Source organism: Neomonachus schauinslandi, chromosome 5 (assembly GCF_002201575.2).
Source record: "Neomonachus schauinslandi chromosome 5, ASM220157v2, whole genome shotgun sequence".
Classification (NCBI taxonomy): domain Eukaryota; kingdom Metazoa; phylum Chordata; class Mammalia; order Carnivora; family Phocidae; genus Neomonachus; species Neomonachus schauinslandi.
This window is the reverse complement of record NC_058407.1, coordinates 166,087,616-166,106,613: the sequence shown is the minus strand read 5'-3', so window position 1 is coordinate 166,106,613 and position 18,998 is coordinate 166,087,616. Positions and strand designations below refer to the sequence as shown.

The 18,998-nt window shown below is 46.2% G+C and overlaps 1 protein-coding gene across 3 annotated transcripts in view; it reads right to left on the bottom strand.

The window, feature by feature from the left end:
- LOC110589882 (general transcription factor II-I repeat domain-containing protein 2) overlaps positions 1–18,998 on the bottom strand; it is a 32,069-nt gene that overhangs the window by 8,480 nt on the left and 4,591 nt on the right. For all 3 annotated transcript variants that reach the window (XM_021700533.2, XM_044915704.1, XM_044915705.1), the window contains exons 3-10: positions 17,588–17,704; positions 14,848–15,031; positions 14,646–14,674; positions 12,883–12,937; positions 12,263–12,306; positions 10,359–10,436; positions 4,682–4,738; positions 654–716 (exon numbers count right to left, since the gene is read on the bottom strand). In XM_021700533.2, coding sequence (XP_021556208.1) covers positions 654–716; positions 4,682–4,738; positions 10,359–10,436; positions 12,263–12,306; positions 12,883–12,937; positions 14,646–14,674; positions 14,848–15,031; positions 17,588–17,704 — 627 coding nt within the window. The remainder of the gene's footprint in view (positions 1–653; positions 717–4,681; positions 4,739–10,358; positions 10,437–12,262; positions 12,307–12,882; positions 12,938–14,645; positions 14,675–14,847; positions 15,032–17,587; positions 17,705–18,998) is intronic.

Below are 18,998 nucleotides of genomic sequence, written 5' to 3'. Positions count from 1 at the left end.
TCTTAAAAAAAAGAAAAGAAAATATTTCTTAGCAGATAACCAAGTGGATCACAATGAAAGAAAACAGGCACATTGTTTTAACTAAATGCGTTCAAAATCCACAAGTTCCAGGATCAATGTTGTCATTCATTTCCATGAAAAGTCAAAAATGTTTTAAAAACCTTTCAATTGTAAAGAATATCCTTAGAATATGTTTGTAACTATCAGATGTGGTTTCTAAACAGGCATCCAAACAAAAACCAAACAGATTACACGTCAGTCTGTCAGTCTTTTAAAGAAAATTATCTTACGTAGTGGATCTTAAAAAATAAATCTTTTTAAAACCACACTTTGAACTTGACTTCCTTTAGATTCTTGCAGTTAAACCGAGTTCATGACTTCTAGGCCCCGGTCCATCCCCCTTCTTTCTTCCCTCACTTGGCATGGAGCATAGTCTGCTCCCTGGCCAGTGCTGATCTGCATGGCCTAAAACACACACACACACAAATACACAGACACACAAATACACAGACATGTATATATCCATATACCCCCACCCCCATACACACACACACCACGAAGCCAGTTTCAATCTTCTCCCCACAATAACCCTTCAAGAAGAAATGAAAGCCACACTCAACAGCCTCACCCTGATGAGGCTTTTGGCAACTAACCTTCAATTTTCACCTCGGCTTCGGGGTCCTCACCCGTTTCTGAAGGGACACGCAGAATAGAATCTTGAAAAAAAAATTTCTAAAATGACATTCATTATTACGTATTCTCATGTTCCAACCTTTCACTGCTCCTGTAACCCAAACAGTAGCTTACCCTGGCATTTTAAACACATTTCATACTTAACAACATGTAAAAGTGTAAATGTGAAAGTAATTTTATTTTTTTAAATTTTTATTTATTTACTTCTTTTTTAAAAAATTTTAATTCAGTTAGCTGACATGTAGTACATCATTTCAGAGGTAGAGGTCGGTGACTCATCAGTTGCATATTAACACCCAGTGCTCCTCACATCAGGTGCCCTCCTTAATGCCCATCACCCAGTTGCCCCATCCCCCCACCCACCTCCCCTCCAGCAACCCTCAGTTTGTTTCCTAGAGTTAAGAGCCTCTCATGGTTTGTCTCCCTCTCTGATTTCTTCCCATTTAGTTTTCCTCCCTTCCCCTATGATCCCCTGCACCATTTCTTATATTCCTCCTATGAGTGAAACCATATAATTGTCTTTCTCTGATTGACTTATTTTGCTCAGCATAATCCCCCCTCCAGAGGAATGTTGAAAAAGAAAACCAGGGACGCCTGGGTGGCTCAGTCGGTTAAGCGTCTGCCTTCGGCTCAGGTCATGATCCCAGGGTCCTGGGATCGAGTCCCGCATCGGGCTCCCTGCTCCGCGGGGAGCCTGCTTCTCCCTCTGCCTCTGTCTCTCTCTCTGTCTCTCATGAATAAATAGAAAAAATAAAATCTTTTTTAAAAAAAAAAAAGAAAAAGAAAACCAAAGCTGGGGGCATCTGCTCTATTACAAAGCTGTCATCATCAAGACAGCATGGTACTGACACAAAAACAGACACATAAATCAACGAACAGAATAGAGAGCCCCGAAATGGACCCTCAACTCTATGGTCAACTAATCTTCGACAAAGCGGGAAAGAATATCCAATGGGAAAAAAAAGACAGTCTCTTCAACAAATGGTGTTGGGAAAATTGGACAGCCACATACAGAAGAATGAAACTGGACTGTTTTCTTACACCATGCACAGAGATAAACTCAAAATGGATGAAAGACCTAAATATTTATTTTTACTTATTATTTTGTAGTAATCTCTACACCCAACGTGGGGCTCGAACTCATGACCCCGAGATCAAGGGCCTCATGCTCTTTTGACTGAGCCAGCCAGGCGTCCCTAAATGTGAAAGTAATTTTAACTTTAAGAGGGATCATAGGGTAAGAAAGGGTAACCTTATAAGGGATAAGGGGAGGCAAGAAACTCTCAGATACTATGAAATAGTACCCAGTTGCCCACGTTAGTGGACACAGAATGTCCTTCTATTGGAGGTAATGGAATTCCTCTGGTCATAAGCATTTTCTTGCTCTCATCAGAAATCACTCGGATAAAAGAAAGCTGGGTGCTTTGGGGGGCGGTTCCCCTGCCAGCAATCCCCTGGGGTTCAGTCTGTTATCACCCTAGAGGCACAACTGATTTTTCCAGTTTGCCAGAATTATGACAGACACAAGCCTGGCTGGAATGCTCTCGCCTAACTCTGGCTCATTTTAGAAAGCTTCCATCAGCTCAGACCTTTGGAGACCACTCTCCTCAACTGTTCGTAGAGGAAGAAAGACTCTAATTAGCTGTTGGATATTGGACTATTGGAAGGTAAGACGTAACGTCTGGGGTAACAATGGGTCTGCAGACCTCTCTGACTGTTCCTGCAGCTTCTTGACAATCTTTAATTGCTTCAACATAAAAGGTTTACAAAAAAAAAAAATCAGACTAATTTGTATCATAAATAGGCTTCCCGCTATACTGTAATAACAGAAATCTCTTGGGGGCCCCTGGCTGGCTCAGTCGCCGGAGCGCATGACTCTTGATCTCGGGGGACTGTGAGTTCGAGCCCCGCGTTGGGTGTAGAGATTACTAAAAACATAAATCAATACACTTAAAGAAAACCTCTTCAGAAACAAGGTATTTCAAAGACCAACATCCAGTGACATCCTTCTGTCACTCCACACCAGCTCTACCTGGACTCTCATGTAGGTTTTCCTGCTCCTAAATATGTCCTATCCTTTAAAAAGAATGACAGAACAATGTCTTTTTCATTTTCATTTATTTTTATTTTAAGTAGGCTCCACGTCCAGTGTGGGGCTTGAACTCACAACCCTGAGATCCAGAGTTGTGCGCTGGGTTGGCTGACTGAGCCCGCCGGGTGCCCCCACAGAACATGTCTCAACGGGCTTCAACGAAGGGAAAGAAAATGATGTAAGGGAGGAACAGATTTAAACTGAATTTGAAATCCCTGTCCTCCCCAACATCCAGAGAAGGTCAGAGACGGGGTTGAGGAAAAACCAATGAAAAATAAATGGCAGAATCCTGTCACATGTTATGACATGGATGAACCCCGGGGGGGGGGTGTCACACCAGGATGCGGGGCTTGATCCCAGGACCCTGAGATCACGACCTGAGCCAAAGGCGGATGCTTAACCGACTGAGCCACCCAGGCATCCCTGTGGTGTGTTTTTTAAACCACAGTAAAAAAATGTATAATTTAGAAAAGTAAATGGAAGTTGAATAATGACAGAGGGGCTTGTCTTCTTGGTTTAAAGCAATTAAGTTTAAGATGATTAATTCTATGAGTGAATGAATGATTCTAACACTGGACCGGAACATAGTGTGTTCTCTGGCAAAATATATCAAAACTCTTTTAGGTCAGAGAATTGAACCAAATGTTCAGGGAGCCATTGGAACTGTCCCCTATGATAAAGAACCCCAGATGCCCCCAAATCACAGAAGCTATTAAAAATGACCACACAGGGGGCGCCTGGGTGGCTCAGTTGGTTAAGCGACTGCCTTCGGCTCAGGTCATGATGCTGGAGTCCCGGGATCGAGTCCCGCATCGGGCTCCCTGCTCGGCAGGGAGTCTGCTTCTCCCTCTGACCCTCCCCCCTCTCATGTGCTCTCTCTCTCATTCTCTCTCTCAAATAAATAAATAAATAAATAAAATCTTTAAAAAAAAAATGACCACACATTAGCTCCCTGGAGAATGCCTCTGACTTAGACAAAAATATAAATCATTTTGGAACCAAGACAGACATCCGACTCCTAAAAGCAAGGTCTTCTTGCCTGTAAACTGACAAAGATGTCCCATGCCTCTAGGTTTGGGGAGGAAATTTCCTTTATTCATTTTACCTTGGACATGTATAAACCATTTTAAGAGTTCAGGCCTTATACAGGATACTCAAGATTTATACACACAGGAAGGGAAGTACTATCAAATTTTACTTCCGATTCAAGAATTTCCTAGGGGTGCCTGGGTGGCTCAGTCGATTAAGTGTCTGCCTTTGGCTCAGGTCATGATGCCGGGGTCCTGGGATTGAGCCCCACATCCTCGGGCTCCCTGCTCAGCGGGGAGTCTGCTTCTCCCTCTTCCTCTGCCCCCGCTCCCCCCCCCACTCCTGCTCTCTCTCTCTCAAATAAATAAATAAAATCTTAAAAAAAATTTCCTAAAATACTTTTCAACTCTGTTCAAAAGAATTTGGCGGGGGCGGGGGGCACCTGGCTGGTTGTCAGTGGAGCGTGCAACTCTTGATGGTGGGGTCATGAGTTCGAGCCCCATGTGTGGTGCAGAGTTTACTTAAAATTGAAAAAAAAAAAGAAATTAAAAAAAAAGGAAATTTGGTATGACTGGCAAGAAGACAAATGGAATAAAGCAACAAATGGCACAGATGTAAAGTTTTCTTACCACACAACTTCTAATCCAGGTGCTTTAAGGAGAATCACTCACAGATCAGAAAAGGAAGAGTGACAGTTAAGGGCACATTTTAGCGCTAAGACTCAGCTGGTTTTCTAAGGTGGCAAGCTGGGAAGCTGCCTTATTTTAGACATGTGTCATGGGTGTTTAAAAGACCGTGTTCTCTGCACAACACTGTAAACTAGAACAACAAAACCAAAAAGAGGCTAAAATGCCTGGCTTCTCTAACCTTCCATTGGTAATTCCATTTCTATTACTTCGCCACTCGCACAAGGATGCTGGTTTTCTGAAAGGGAAGCAAACAATGTATTTAAAAAAAAAAAAGGCCAAAATAGAAAATGTAAACAAGAATTCATTTAAAACCAAGCCAACAGTTCAAGACCCACACAGGAATGTACATGAGAAATACTCCGAGTCCTTGAAATAAAATTCACACAAATGATTCCTTCTTTGCACTTTTTCTTTGTTGCTTTATCTGCACTTTGGAGAAGTTTCAAACCTACAAAAGCAGAGATGGTAGAATGATGCCATGTGTCCATCTCCGGTGCCAACAGCCACCAACTCCATATGCTATTTTTCTGCGCCCCTCCCCCCACCTGCACCTGTTGTTAAGGTAAATCCCAGGTCTGGCAGGGTCGGGGTGCACAGATCGCGCATGTGCAAGTAAGATATAATGACTCATCCCTCACCTTCATCACATCACGATTCCCCCCAAACTAACAACTCTTCTTTATCATCAGCTCATATCTAGTCACTATGCAAATTTCTTCAACTGTCTTGTAAATATCTTTTTTTTTTAATGTCATATTTGGACACAGTTTCAAATTTACAGAAAAGTCACAAAAAGGAAATAGTACAGAGAGGAGCCACATACCCTCTACTCAGATGACATACGGATTACAGTTTACGGTTTCCCTTGATCATGTTCAATCTTTGCCCCCCTGCCCCCATTTTCCTATGCAGACAGATCGATGTATGTATAAGGGACATCCTTTTCTCTTTCTCTGACCCATCTGAGCAAAGTTACATAGACCGTAGCCCTTCACCTCTGAATGCTTAATAGCTTTCCCTCCCCCAGTGCGGGATCCAGTTTGGGGCCAGACATTGTTTTTTTGTTCTCACTTCTCTTTCTTCTCATTTAACCTTATTTTGAGTTGGTCTGATGTTTCCTCGTGCAAAGATTCTTGGCCAGACTACTACTGCTGAGATGATGGTGTGTCCTCCCCAGCGTACCATGTGCAGAGGCAGATGATGTGTGGGTCATCCTGAAATTCATGAGTTGGAATCTTAACCCCCAACGTGTTGGTATTTGGTGATGGGGCCACTGGGAGGTGCTAATGTCACGAGGGTGGAGCCCTCAGGAATGGAATCAGTGCCCTTGGAAAGGGGCCCCCCAGAGAGCTCCCTCACCCCTTCCACCATGTGAGGACACAGCAAGAAGATGTTCATCCATGTACCAGGACGGGGGTCCTCACCAGACTGCCAGCACCTTGGTCTTAGACTTCCCGGCCTCCGGAGTGGTGAGATACACATTTCTGTTGTTTATCATTCCCCTCCCCCGCCCCACCTGCCCCCCGCCCCGTCTATGGTATTCTGTTTTAGCAGCCTGAACAGACGAAGGCGGTGTCCACCTGCCTCTCACTGGTGTTGTGAACCTTGATCGCTGGGTCAGGGTGCTGCTTGATTTCTTCACTGGATAATTACTATTTTTTCCTCCCTCTTGCAACTAACAAGCAGCCTGTGGGTGGAGAAACGTTAAGGTTGTTTAAGTATTCCACTCCTCTTCTAGATTTCTCTCTAGATGCCGTATCCACTGGTGACTCCTGCTTGACCCAGTCTTTTATTATAATGGTTACAAAATGGCTGTTTTCCAATTTCAGCACTCCTACCCAGCACTTGGCATTCCACAGGAATCCCTAAATGTCCTTCTGTAGCTGGTTTGTTCAAATCAGGACCCCAACAGAGCCCACATGCTGCATTTGGCTGAAATGTCTCAAATATCTTGTACTATAAAACAGGTTTCTCTCCATTTCTTTTTTTAACTCGCCGTCATTCGATGAAGAAATCCACCTTGTTGTGTTCCTTCCATTCTGGAGTCTCCTGCCTGCGTCCTCATGGTGTCATCTTCATATAGTTCCTCTACCCCCCGTGTTTCCTGCAAACTGGTGGGTAGATCTAGAGGCTGGATCAGACTTAGGTTTGATTTTGGGGCGGCAAGCATCCCCAAGGTGCACCTCCTACTGGATCCTGTCAGGGGGCACACGAAGTCTGCTCACCTCTAAACCTTTGTGATGTGAACTCTGGACCAGTGAGTTCAGGAAATGTCAACCAAATCCATTTGTGATAACGTCCCCATCAATGTTTTATGAATGGCTTTAGTGGCCATTGATGATTATTGCCAAGATGCATGGCTTCATTGGGGGTTGTAAAATGGGGACACTCTATGACTTTTAAAAAGCCTTGTTTTCCCCCCAAAATTCTTTTTTTTTTTTTAAGTAAGCTCTATGCCCAATGTGGGGCTTAAACTCATGACCCTGAGGTCATGAGTCCCATGCTCCACCAACTGAGTCAGCCAGGCACCCCCATTTAGCCATTTTTAAATTGGGTAGTTTGTGTTTTTGTTGTTGAGTTAAAACAGTTCTTATTCTTATTCTTGTCTGTTTCATCTAGGTTACTTAATGCTGGCATTCAATTTTCTGTATTTGTGGTAGGCAGATGGCCTCCCATGGATATCCAAAACCTGTGAATCTCGTATGTTACGGGATGGGGCAAGAGGCAATTAAGGTGGTAGATGGAATTAAGTTTGCTCGTCAGCTGACCTTCACAAAAGGAGATTATCCTGCATTATCTGGGCTCAACATAATCAGAGGGGCATTTACGTGTAGAACAGGGAAGTACAGGAGTCCATGTCAGTGATGGGATGTGGGAAAGACAGTGTTCATTCCTTGATCTTGGGCTTCTGTATCCACTTTCCCCTCTGCCTGGAAGGCTTCTCCCCCAGATCGTGCAGTGTCAGCTGGGAAGAAAACCACATGGCGTTGAGACTCTTACCTCTGCCAATGTCAAGGGAACCTGGGCGCAGTATATCTCAGCAAAGCTGGTCCTGGGCATTCTCCATTCCCAGGGGCCCCAGAGATGGGGTCCCTGCACATATAAAATACCTCATGGGACGTCCATGGTCTCCATGTTGGCCAAGTCATGGATGTGTGCATGTGCTCAGGGGTCTTCCGAGAGGTCTGTGTTGCAGGTGGATGGCGAGGTCCAGGTGGGCTGGGGTGGGCGGGGGAGTCAGACTTTCATATAAACCTTCCACAAGCCCCTGGGCCCTGGTGCAGCCGAAACTGACGTCACTGGGAGCTCCACAAAGGCTAGTTGACATTCAGAGCAGGGGGCATTTGTTGCCTTTATGAATTTAAACACTTCTCCCTTACTTACGTCAGTACTTCAACATGTGAGGATTTTATCTAAATGGTTGTAAAAACAGTCAGTACCGTGGAATACCGTCCGTGATATCAGGCAATTTTCACCCTTTGGGCATCAAGAAGCAAGGGGCCCCACTTAAGAAGCTTTTGTACAAAGAAGTCTTGAGTCCTTCTGTCATTTCCAAGCCAAGCAGGAGAAGGATCATAAATTATACACTTAGCCTAAGTGGTGTTATCCAAATAATGTACTTCTTTCTGAAAAACTGAAATAGAATGATTGTAGGTATGTCTATCTAATCATGTACTTACTTCACCGCTGCCTTTGGGAGCAGACTCTGTAAGTAACCTAGATTCCCCCAACTGTATACATTTTGATAAACCTCAAGGTCATTTAAGTTGAAAAGGATATTCTTGGGAGTCAAGATGTAATCATACGTACTTTTTTCTCAAAACGGGAGCGATCGAGAAACAGGTTACACTGATTCTTTGTGTGGGACGCGCTCAGTTCGGCAAGCACAGGCGAGTGCCTGCTGTGTGCACGGCCCTGGGCTTGGGGCCCTGGGGCTCCGAGCTGCTGCGGGAAGACCCGCTGTGTCCTCCCCCCAGGAGCCCGCCCCCAGCTGGGGCCGTCTGTCCGCAGCAAAAGCCTAAATACCACACAAGCAGGCGGCGCTGAAGACTGTGTGCACTTCGGGAGCTGAAGGCTCCCTGCTCTGCTTGAGATTCTGATTGTGCCCAGAAAGGGGTGGAACTTGCTGGAAGCCTGCAGATCCAGAAGGGAATCACATGGAGGGATCGGCTTATATAAAAGTCGGTGGAAGGAGGACTCAGGGCATGTTTCAGGAATCAGCCTGAGCAGGGTGTCTGAAGAACGGAGGGAGGGTGATTGTGGTGGGAGGCAGACAGAATAGGAAGGGAGGCTAGAAACAGCGATGGAAGACACGGGTGATGGGGAGCCACAGACGGTGTGAGCAGGGGAGGGAGGTGACAGACGCCATTCTCTAGGAATAAATGATTGGGGGACAGGGGGTAGGATGGATTGAAAAGGGATCCTTGGGCACCTGGGTGGCTCAGTTGGTTAAGCGACTGCCTTCGGCTCGGGTCATGATCCTGGAGTCCCGGGATCGAGTCCCGCATCGGGCTCCCTGCTCGGCAGGGAGTCTGCTTCTCCCTCTGACCCTCCCCCCTCTTGTGTGCTCTCTCTCTCTCACTCTCTCAAATAAATGAATAAATAAAATCTTTAAAAAAAAAAAGAAAGAAAGAAAAGGGATCCTAAGGGACCGCAGCAGACCAGCTGTGTGTGTGGGGGTGGGGTGGGGGGATCGGCCCAGGACAGAGCAATGACAACCGACACTCTCATTGGTCTTTAGTTTTTGAAAAAGTTTTTTTTACTATAAGTTACGGAGCTCAGTAATGCTGCAGGAGTATTTCAAAGGTAAGATTTCTGTAGGAAACATTTCAAACCTGGTCATGTTTGAGGAATTAATTGCGAATTGTCCCACAGTCTGCCTGCACTCACAGAGGAGTCAAAGACGAGACAGGATCCGGATGCTTGCAATGCTCACGTGGATGCTACAACGTCCTGTCGCCAAACTGGTATCACGCTGGGGGGTCCAGCAGGATTCTGGTCTCTGGGGAGAGGCCCTAGCCAGGCAACTACACGGACCACCTTCCTGTGCCCCCGTGTGACAAGTGTGCATCTCCGGTCATCTGTGTCTTCTGTTCCCCGTTTAACTTGTACGATGTCAATGAAGCAAATATTAAGAACAGGCACCTGAGTTTCTTCACTCTCATATTCATGTCTTTTAACTTCTGATCCTTTCCCAGTAATTTAGGGAACAGACTGGACAGGAGAGGATCGGAGAGAAGTTGTTTTGTCTTTTTTTTTTAAAGTAGGCTCCACGCCCAGCACGGAACCCAGTGCAGGGCTCGAACTCACGACCCTGAGATCAAGACCTGAGCCGACATCAAGAATCGGACGCTTAACCGACCGACCGAGCCACCGAGGCCAATATTAATGGACACACAAAATAAGAATACCTAACAGACAAACTCAAGTAACATACACCCTGGATTACCTTTACGCTCACATTTGCCTTGAAGCATGTGGGTTTAGGCTACATGGGATCTATTTTATGACTGTAAAATGCTTTATACCAGGGGCGCCTGGGTGGCTCAGTCAGTTAAGCGTCTGCCTTCAGCTCAGGTCATGATCCTGGAGTCCCAGGATCGAGCCCCACATCGGGCTCCCTGCTCAGCGGAGAGTCTGCTTCTCCTTCCTCTCATGCTCTCTCTCTCCCTCCCTCCCAAATAAATAAATAAAATCCTAAAAAAAAAATGCTTTACGTCAAATGGCCCTATGCTAGATCCCAGGAACATGGGTCTTTTTTTATTACTCTCTGCCTGTTTTTTGGATAGGGGCTAATTACAATTTTCCGTCACCAATAACTCTTAGGGAAGAAAATGAGGACAAAATGGTATTACCTTGTATGTTATATCCATAGTAATTAGGATCTTCTGATTCCTTCTTGACGGACACAGCCCCCTCTTTCACCACCGTGCCTTTGGATGCAATGAAAATGATAAAACCATGTGTTAGGCCACAGCGACCCACAGAGAACTGTGAGCTGCTGAAACTCCAGGCTCTGTCTTGATTAACACGGGGACTCGGGAGTCAGCAAAACGACGTGGAGCTGACATTCTCTGAGCAAACGGGTAACCCATGTAAAAATATAAGTCATAGCAACAAAACAACATAAAATCAATATAAAAGGCAAGAAGGAAGGAGGGAGAGAAGGATGACGAAAGGAACAGAAGGAGGGAGGGAGGGAAAGAAGGGAAGAAGGCCGAGTTCCCAGCTCGAGAAAAACGTTCCCTTTCAAGACAGGGGCATGTACACGTGGGTTTATGCAAAACCCCAGTAAATATTCTGTAATGGGACCTAAACTGGCATCTATATCTATATCTATATATTTTTTTTTAGTTTTTATTTAAATTCCAGTTAGTTAACATACAGCGTAATATTAGTTTCAGGTATACAATATAGTGATTTAATACTTCCATACATCACCCGGTGGCATATGTAATCTCTACTCACCTACTACAATGGAGTGGATTTCAAAATTGCAAATCCCGGGGGGGAACCACGTTAGTGGAACCAAAAGCCTTTCGTCAGGGAAAAGTGTGGTAGGCTGCAAAACTAGCCACAGGCTTCTCCCCCACCCCAACAGTGCATGCCTGGCTTGTCTGCAATGGCTGTCCCCCTCTTTTCTAGACGTGGAGGCTACTTCTCCACCCTTTAAAGCTGGGCTCGCTTTGGCAAATGGGACGGGGGCCAACAGGATGCAAAAGCCGAGGCCTGGAAAGTGCTGGTGCATCCGGGCTCCTGCTCTGGAACTGAGTGGCCATGTGAACGAGTCTGGGCTAGCCTCCCGGAGGGTATGAGACCGTGAGGAGAGAGGCCCAGCTCTCCCAGCGGAGGCCTCAGACCCAGGAGCGAGGCCAGCCCAGAGTGGAGGGGCTGCCCAGCCAACACATGGAACTGGGAGAAAGACTAATTGTTGTGTTGTTTTTTTTTTTTTAAAGATTTTATTTATTTATTTGAGAGAGTGAGAGAGAGAAAGCACGCACACAAGATAGGGGAGGGGCAGAAGGAGAAGCAGACTTCCCACTAGCAGGGAGCCCGATGTGGGACTCGGTCCTGGGACTCCGGGATCATGACCTGAGCTGAAGGGAGACGCTTAACCAACTGAGCCACCCAGGCGCCCCTGAAAAGTTCTAGTTTCTCACTAAGTGTGATGTTAGCTGTTGGCTTTTTTTTTTTTTAAGATTTTATTTATTTATTTGAGAGAGAGAATGAGACAGAGAGAGAGAGCACGAGATGAGGGAGGGTCAGAGGGAGAAGCAGGCTCCCCGCCGAGCAGGGAGCCCGATGTGGGACTCGATCCAGGGACTCCAGGATCATGACCTGAGCGGAAGGCAGTCGCTTAACCAACTGAGCCACCCAGGCGCCCAGCTGTTGGCTTTTTGTAGATTTTTTTTGTCCCATTGAGAAAGTGCCCCTCCTCCTTCCTACTTTACTGAAAGTCTCATTTTTTAGAAGTAAAACAAAAGAACAGAGTCAAATGATAATGTGCTAAATACTTGATTCTAAAAGGCATGGGTGTGGGGCGCCTGGGTGGCTCAGTCATTAGGCGTCTGCCTTCGGCTCAGGTCATGATCCCAGGGTCCTGGGATCGAGCCCCGCATCGGGCTCCCTGCTCGGCGGTAGACCTGCTTCTCCCTCTCCCACTCCCCCTGCTTGTGTTCCTGCTCTCGCTATCTCTCTCTCTGTCAAATAAATAAATAAAATCTTTAAAAAAAAAAAAAAGGCATGGGTGTATACATACCCGTGTCTTCCATGGGCTCAGTTTTCACACTGATGGGGCCACAGCTGAAAAGAGAAGGGAACCTGGATCAGGACAAGCCGGGTGGGGTGAGAAGCGACCATAGGCATCGGGACACGCTGTAGTCAAATCCCCCGATATCCACGCCGTCCTAGCCCCCCCTTCCCACTAGCGACTGAACACAAAACTAACTAGTTAATTTAGTATTAACGTTCTTAGTAGTTTGTTATACAATTAAAGGTATCAATTGAACATAGTCTTAAAATCCCCAAATCCGGGCGCCTGGGTGGCTCAGTTGGTTAAGCGACTGCCTTCGGCTCAGGTCATGATCTCAGGGTCCCGGGATCGAGCCCCACATCGGGCTCCTTGCTCAGTGGGGAGTCTGCATCTCCCTCTCCCGCTCCCCTCTCTCATGTGCTCTCTCTCTCTCTCTCTCTCATTCTCTCTCTTTCAAATAAATAAATAAAATAAAATCTTTAAAAAAAATAAAAATAAAAATAAATAAAATAAAATCCCCAAATCCTTTTGAATAAAGAATATCTAACAAAACAAGGGAAACTTCCCATGGTCTAAAAACTAACACTTCGGGGTTATACGTGGATTTTATTTTTTATTTCCCTTACCTTTCGCTTGGCGATGTCACCAACCTCTTAGCATCTGTGGCCACCACAGGCCCACCTGTGCAAGAGTAAAAAGACACACGCTAGCGTCTTTCCGCACCTTGAAAATGCCAACGTTCAAAGGCACATAAGGTGAAAGCAAAGGTAGAGAGAACAGAACTCCAGCTCCAGGCCTTACGAAATCCTACTGGGCAGAGACCAACTCAGAGCGGCCCTCGGGTGCTGGGGCCATGTGTGTGAGCAGAATGGGGGCCGAGGAATAAACTGGGGCTGGAGCGACCTCACACAAGTCACTAAACCTTCCTGGGCCTCAGTTTCCTTGTCTGAAAATGGTGGTTGGGTGAGGATCATTTAATACGTACGAAGTGCTTAGGATCGTGCCTGGTACAGCCTATGAGTCGAGTAAGTGAGCTGCTAGTCTTGTGCTATAATAAAAATACAAGCCATCTGGGACAATGGTCACCTGGTCACCTGCCGCCCCTCACCCTCAGGTCCCTGCTTTAACAGCAGCTAGGGAATTCTAGGAACTTACAATTGCTCTGGAAATGGGCTTTGCTCTGTGAGTAGTTCAGGCTCAGGACAACGTCACGTTGCCCTGTGTATCCTGCGTGTGCCTTGTGAACTCTACCCCACCCCTCCCCGGGGCCTTTTGTTTCTGTACCTATGTAGTCTTGGACTCTTAGACCTGGTCTCTCAAGGACAGCCACGGCCCACCGTTTCCAACTATGTTCCAGAATAAGGAAAGAAGAAGTGGGCAGAGGTGGACCTCCAAATGCTTCTGACAAAATTCTTATTTTTTGGTCCCCTCACCATCATAAGTTGAGATTATGAAGGGTCGTGGGTTCTGAACCGTGGCCTGCAACACCCACCCACCCATGTCACTTTCTGCCTGAGCAAATGGGATGGGCTTCCTGGCAGAACCAACATGTTGAGACCCTGCTTAGCTTGAGAGCCTCGTCCTCCACGAAAGCCCTTCTGATCACAAAATTCTAACCCCTTCCCAGGATTCTGGGGAGGACCACCAGCCATCCTGAGAAGATCACGGGTCATCGCCAGTTCTCTGTTGGACAGTCTCGTTCTCTCTAGACCGTGAGTCTCAGAAGCACGGGAATGGTCATACCTCCTAGACCCACTTCCGAATCCAACAATGCCTAGCCCATGGTTGCGGCTCAAAGACCATGAAGTGACCCAGCATCCTCATGTTCCTGCCCTCAAGGACAAGGTCAGTTCTACTGCCCTCCGTGTGCGGGCTGTGGAAACTTGCCGGGCTGAGACCTGGGAGCAGAATCCTGTCTTAGCTCTTGCTGGGGGGCGGGGAGGTCCTTCCCTGAGCTGCACACCCTGCCAACAGCATAATCTCCCAACCCTGGAGTGTCAGGTTGCTTCCTCCATGGGGAGAAGGCAAGGAATACACAAGCTTTAGAATGTGCCAAACTTGCATTTTAGTTAAGAAAAGCAGAACTGGGGAACCTGGGTGGCTCAGTGGGTTAGGCGTCTGTTTGCCCTCAGCTCAGGTCATGATCCCAGAGTCCTGGGATCGAGCCCCGCATCGGGCTCCCTGCTCAGTGGGAAGCCTGCTTCTCCCTCTCCCACTCCCCCTGCTTGTGTTCCCTCTCTCGCTGTGTCTCTCTCTGTCAAATAAATAAAATCTTAAAAAAAGATAAAATAAAAGAAAAATTTTTTAAAATTAAAAAAAGAAAAAAAAGAAAAGCAGAACTGGCTTAGCAGCCAAGGACAGTCACCGAGTATGAGAAGCTGTCACTTACCTAGCTGACTCGCTGGACCTAGGAAAGGTCTGCAAGAAAACAGATACTATTACCCGACATGAACACACAAGCAAGACAGATCAAAATTCTGAATAACCAGCTTCTAAGTGTAACAGGACTTAATGAACAAACGAACGTGAAATTAAGCTGCCCATTTACCCTCAAAAGAACTAGCTGTTACGAGGGGAATAGAGCCTGCCACCTGTTTATGACGAATGAAATCCCCGCTTTGTTCTCCAAGATCCATTTCAGGGTGGCGAGACCGTAGTTCTCAGGGTGTTGAAAGGTCATGCCTTCTGGAAGCCCCTGCACGACCACAGCCCCAGGGTCTCGCAGAATCTTCTCGTATGGAACAGGCACCATTGCCGTCATCCCCAAGGCTTTACCTAGAGGAAGAGTCCAGATGCCTTTAGAGGGAATGAACATAAACCCTACCGGTTGGTTTCATTCCGTGCAGTAAAGAAATACAGGTGGCGACACTCGGCTTTGAAGCTAAAGTAAAAGCTAAAGTATCCTGTTCCTTACAACCCGAGTCAATAAAGTTCCCAAAGGGCCCAAGGAAAAATGTATAAAACATTTTACTTTACATCTTCACATAAGAAAGAGGGAATAACAGGTCTTTTTTCTCCATTCTGTTGTAGGTGGTGCACCCAGGGTTGCAGGGAGCACCCCATGGTTATTCAGGCTGCTGTCGACAAGGCATGGGAGCCCCCACCCAAAGCTTAACCGTCCCTACGTCCCTTACGTCACTCTGCTCCAGTTACGCCAACTTGCCTGCAGAGAAGTTATGGAGTCAATGTGGCCTCACATCGCCATCTTGGGGCCGTGTCAGCCTTCCCGCGCTGGCTGACCAGCCCCCCGGGGGAGGAGCCCCATTTCTCTCAGAGAAGGGTAGCCTGAGACCTCAAGATCCCCTATGTTGGGGGTCCCCCACAGCCAAACGCTCACAGGGACCTGGAGGTCCCATAAATATGTGAAGCTCTCTTTAAAAATGACAAACAAGACCCTGAGATGCTAAGAAAGTGCTTATATCACAACTAAGTACAACACCTGTGTAGCTATTTGGTTACCTAGCCTTTTTTTTTTTTTTTTTTAAGATTTCATTTTTAAGTAATCTCTACCCCCAAAGCGGGGCTCGAACTCACAACTCTGAGATCAAGAGTCACACACTCTTCTGACTGAGCCAGCCAGGCGCCCCTCTCGGTTACCTAGCTTTTTTTTTTTTTCTTGGTTACCTAGCTTTTTATTTTTTATTTTTTTAAAGATTTTATTTATTTATTTGACAGAGAGAGAGAGACAGCGAGAGAGGGAACAGAAACAGAGGGTAGTGGGAGAGGGAGAAGCAGGCTTCCCGCAGAGTGGGGAGCCTGACGCGGGGCTCTATCCCAGGACCCTGGGATCATGACCTGAGCCAAAGGCAGACGCTTAACGACAGAGCCACCCAGGTGCCCCTGAAAATACTGTGTTAGGTATTTAAAAAAGTCCCCATCTTGGGGCACCTGGATGGCTCAGTCAGAAGAGCGTGCAACTCTTGACCTTGAGGTCGTGAGTGCAAGCCCCACATTGCGTAAGTAGAGATTACGTAAAATAAATAAATAAACTTAAAAAAAAAAATTCCCTATCTTAAATGCTTGTGAAAGACATGAGTAGGTGGAGAGACCAATGACGGTGACATTGGCACCTGAAATAGCAATGAACATCTGTAATACAGTTGACCCTTGAAAAACATGGGTTGGAACTGCACAGGTCCACCTGTATATGGATTTTTTTCAATAAATACAGCACAGTACTGTAAACATGGTTGTTCTTCCTTAGGATTTTTTTTTAAAGATTTTATTTGTTTATTTGTCAGAGAGAGAGAGAGAGAGAGAGCACAAGTAGGCAGAGCAGCAGGCAGAGGGAGAAGGAGAAGCAGGCTCTTCACTGAGCAGGGAGCCCAACGTGGGGCTTGATCCCAGGACCCTGGGATCATGATCTGAGCCAAAGGCAGCTGCTTAACTGACTGAGCCACCCAGGAGCCCCTCTTTTTTTTTTTTTCTTTAAGGATTTTATTTATTTATTTATTTATTCTAGGGAGGGGACAGAGGGAGAGGAATCTTGGAATACCCACTGAGCACGGAGCTTGACACGGGGCTTGATCTCATGACCCTGAGATCATGACTTGAGCCGAAATCAAGAGTGGGGTCACCCAACCGACTAAGCCACCCATGAGTCTCTCCTTATGATGTTCTAAATAACACTTTCTTTTCTCTAGTTTATTTTATTGTAGGAATACATCGTATAATACACATTACATACTAAATATGTATTAATTGACCATTTCTGTTACCAGTAATGCTTCCCGTCAACAGTAGGCTATTAATAGTTAAGTTTGGGGAGGAGTCAAAGGTTAGACACGGATTTTTGTCTGTGCCGGGGGTCATTGCCCCTAACCCCTGCGTTGTTCAAGGGTCAACTGTAATTGCATTGGCCCTCCACTGGGGGCTCCCTAAAACGGGAGGAAAGAATGAAGACTGAAGTCTGGTCAATCGGAGCTTTCCATGGACCACAAGAGATCAAGCTGTCTTCTGTAAGACTTACTTCAGTCCTGGGGTGCCTGGGTGGCTCAGTGGGTTAGGTGTCTGCCTTCGGCTCAGGCATGATCCCAGGGTCCTGGGATCGAGCCCCACATCAGGCTCCCTGCTCAGCGGGGAGCGTGCTTCTCCCTCTCTCTCTGCCTGCCACCCCCCTGCTTGTGCTTTCTCTCTCTCTCTAATAAATAAAATAAAATCTTAAAAAAAAAAGACTTATTCTGGTCCTGAAGAACTGGCTCTTCCCTTAAAGAGAATGTGGAGTTTTAAGCATCAGAGGCATCTAAGGGGTCACACCAGTAAGGTGATCTATAACACTGTCCTACTCCTTAGTGAACTATTCAGAGAATTAATGCTTGACCTGAACTTTACCGTAACAAAAGCAGAAATAGTCCTCAACCGCTTTTCTGAGTATTTCCGTTTCTCCTGAATCGATCTGCATCCCGTTCGCTGGGCATGGGGGCTTGGCCTCCGCCCCTTCGGTAATGCCTGTGAGTGAGTGACAGGCACAGACTCATTATCCAAGCACTTGTCTTGTGCACTCCCTTAATGTCTATGCTTCTGGTATTTGTAAAGGAAAAAGGGGGAAGAGTGAACAAACATAAAACATGATTTTTTTTAGTAAATTCTATCCCCAATGTGGGGATCAAACACACGACCCTGAGATGGTCACATGTTCTTCTGACTGAGCCACCCAGGTGCCCCAAAACAGGATCTTTTAATTAAGAAAACCCACAGAGATGGGGTGCCTGGCTAGCTCAATCGGTAGAGCATGCAACTCTTGATCTCAGGGTTGTAAGTTCAAGCCCCATGTTGGGTGTAGAGAGAACTTAAAAAAAATTGGGGGTGCCTGGGTGGCTCAGTCAGCTAAGCATCCAACTCTTGATTCCAGCTCAGGTCATGATCTCAGGGTCGTGAGATCGAGCTCCACCTCGGGCTCCATGCTCAGCTCCACTGAGCGTGGAGCCTGTGTAAGATTCTCCCTCCCTCTCCCTCTGCCCCTCCCCACCCCCACTAATGCGTGCTCTCTCTCTCTAAAATAGATAGATAAATAAATAAAAATTTTAAAATTAAAAAAACACAAAGAACAGGGTATTTATGATGGAATCCCTCTCTCCTTCCCATTTATATATGAACTTGACATATGTAAATATATATTTATGTCCATATTCCCTCTGACCAACCCTTGGAAACATCTACATCTATATCCATCCTCTCGCTCCACACTCACATTCACATTATATCCTCTGATAAATCTTTGTGGGTTTTTTTTTCCCTTTCTTGGTTCCAGAAAATACTAAGATGCTAACTCAGTATTTGGTAGATGACCTACCACGGTAGAGATCATCACTATACAAGTAGGTTTTAGCACCCTAGACTAGTTTCCATCATATATGGCCCCATACGCTCACTAGTGATCCTTGCCACTCATAACACATTGAAGGCTCTGAAGGTCCCAGAGTGGAAAAAGGGAAAATGGTTATTAACTCAGAGGAATACCTAACAAGCCCTGAGTTTTTTCCCTTTCCTTTGGGAACAAGTAAATTAAGAATTTTTTTTAAAAGATTTTATTTATTTATTTGACAGAGAGAGACACAGCGAGAGAGGGAACACAACCAGGGGGCGTGGGAGAGGGAGAAGCAGGCTTGATCCCAGGACCCTGGGATCATGTCCTGAGCCAAAGGCAGACGCTTAACGACTGAGCCACCCAAGCGCCCCTAAATTAAGAATTTTTAGGCACCTGGGTGGCTCAGTCGTTAAGCGTCTGCCTTCAGCTCAGGTC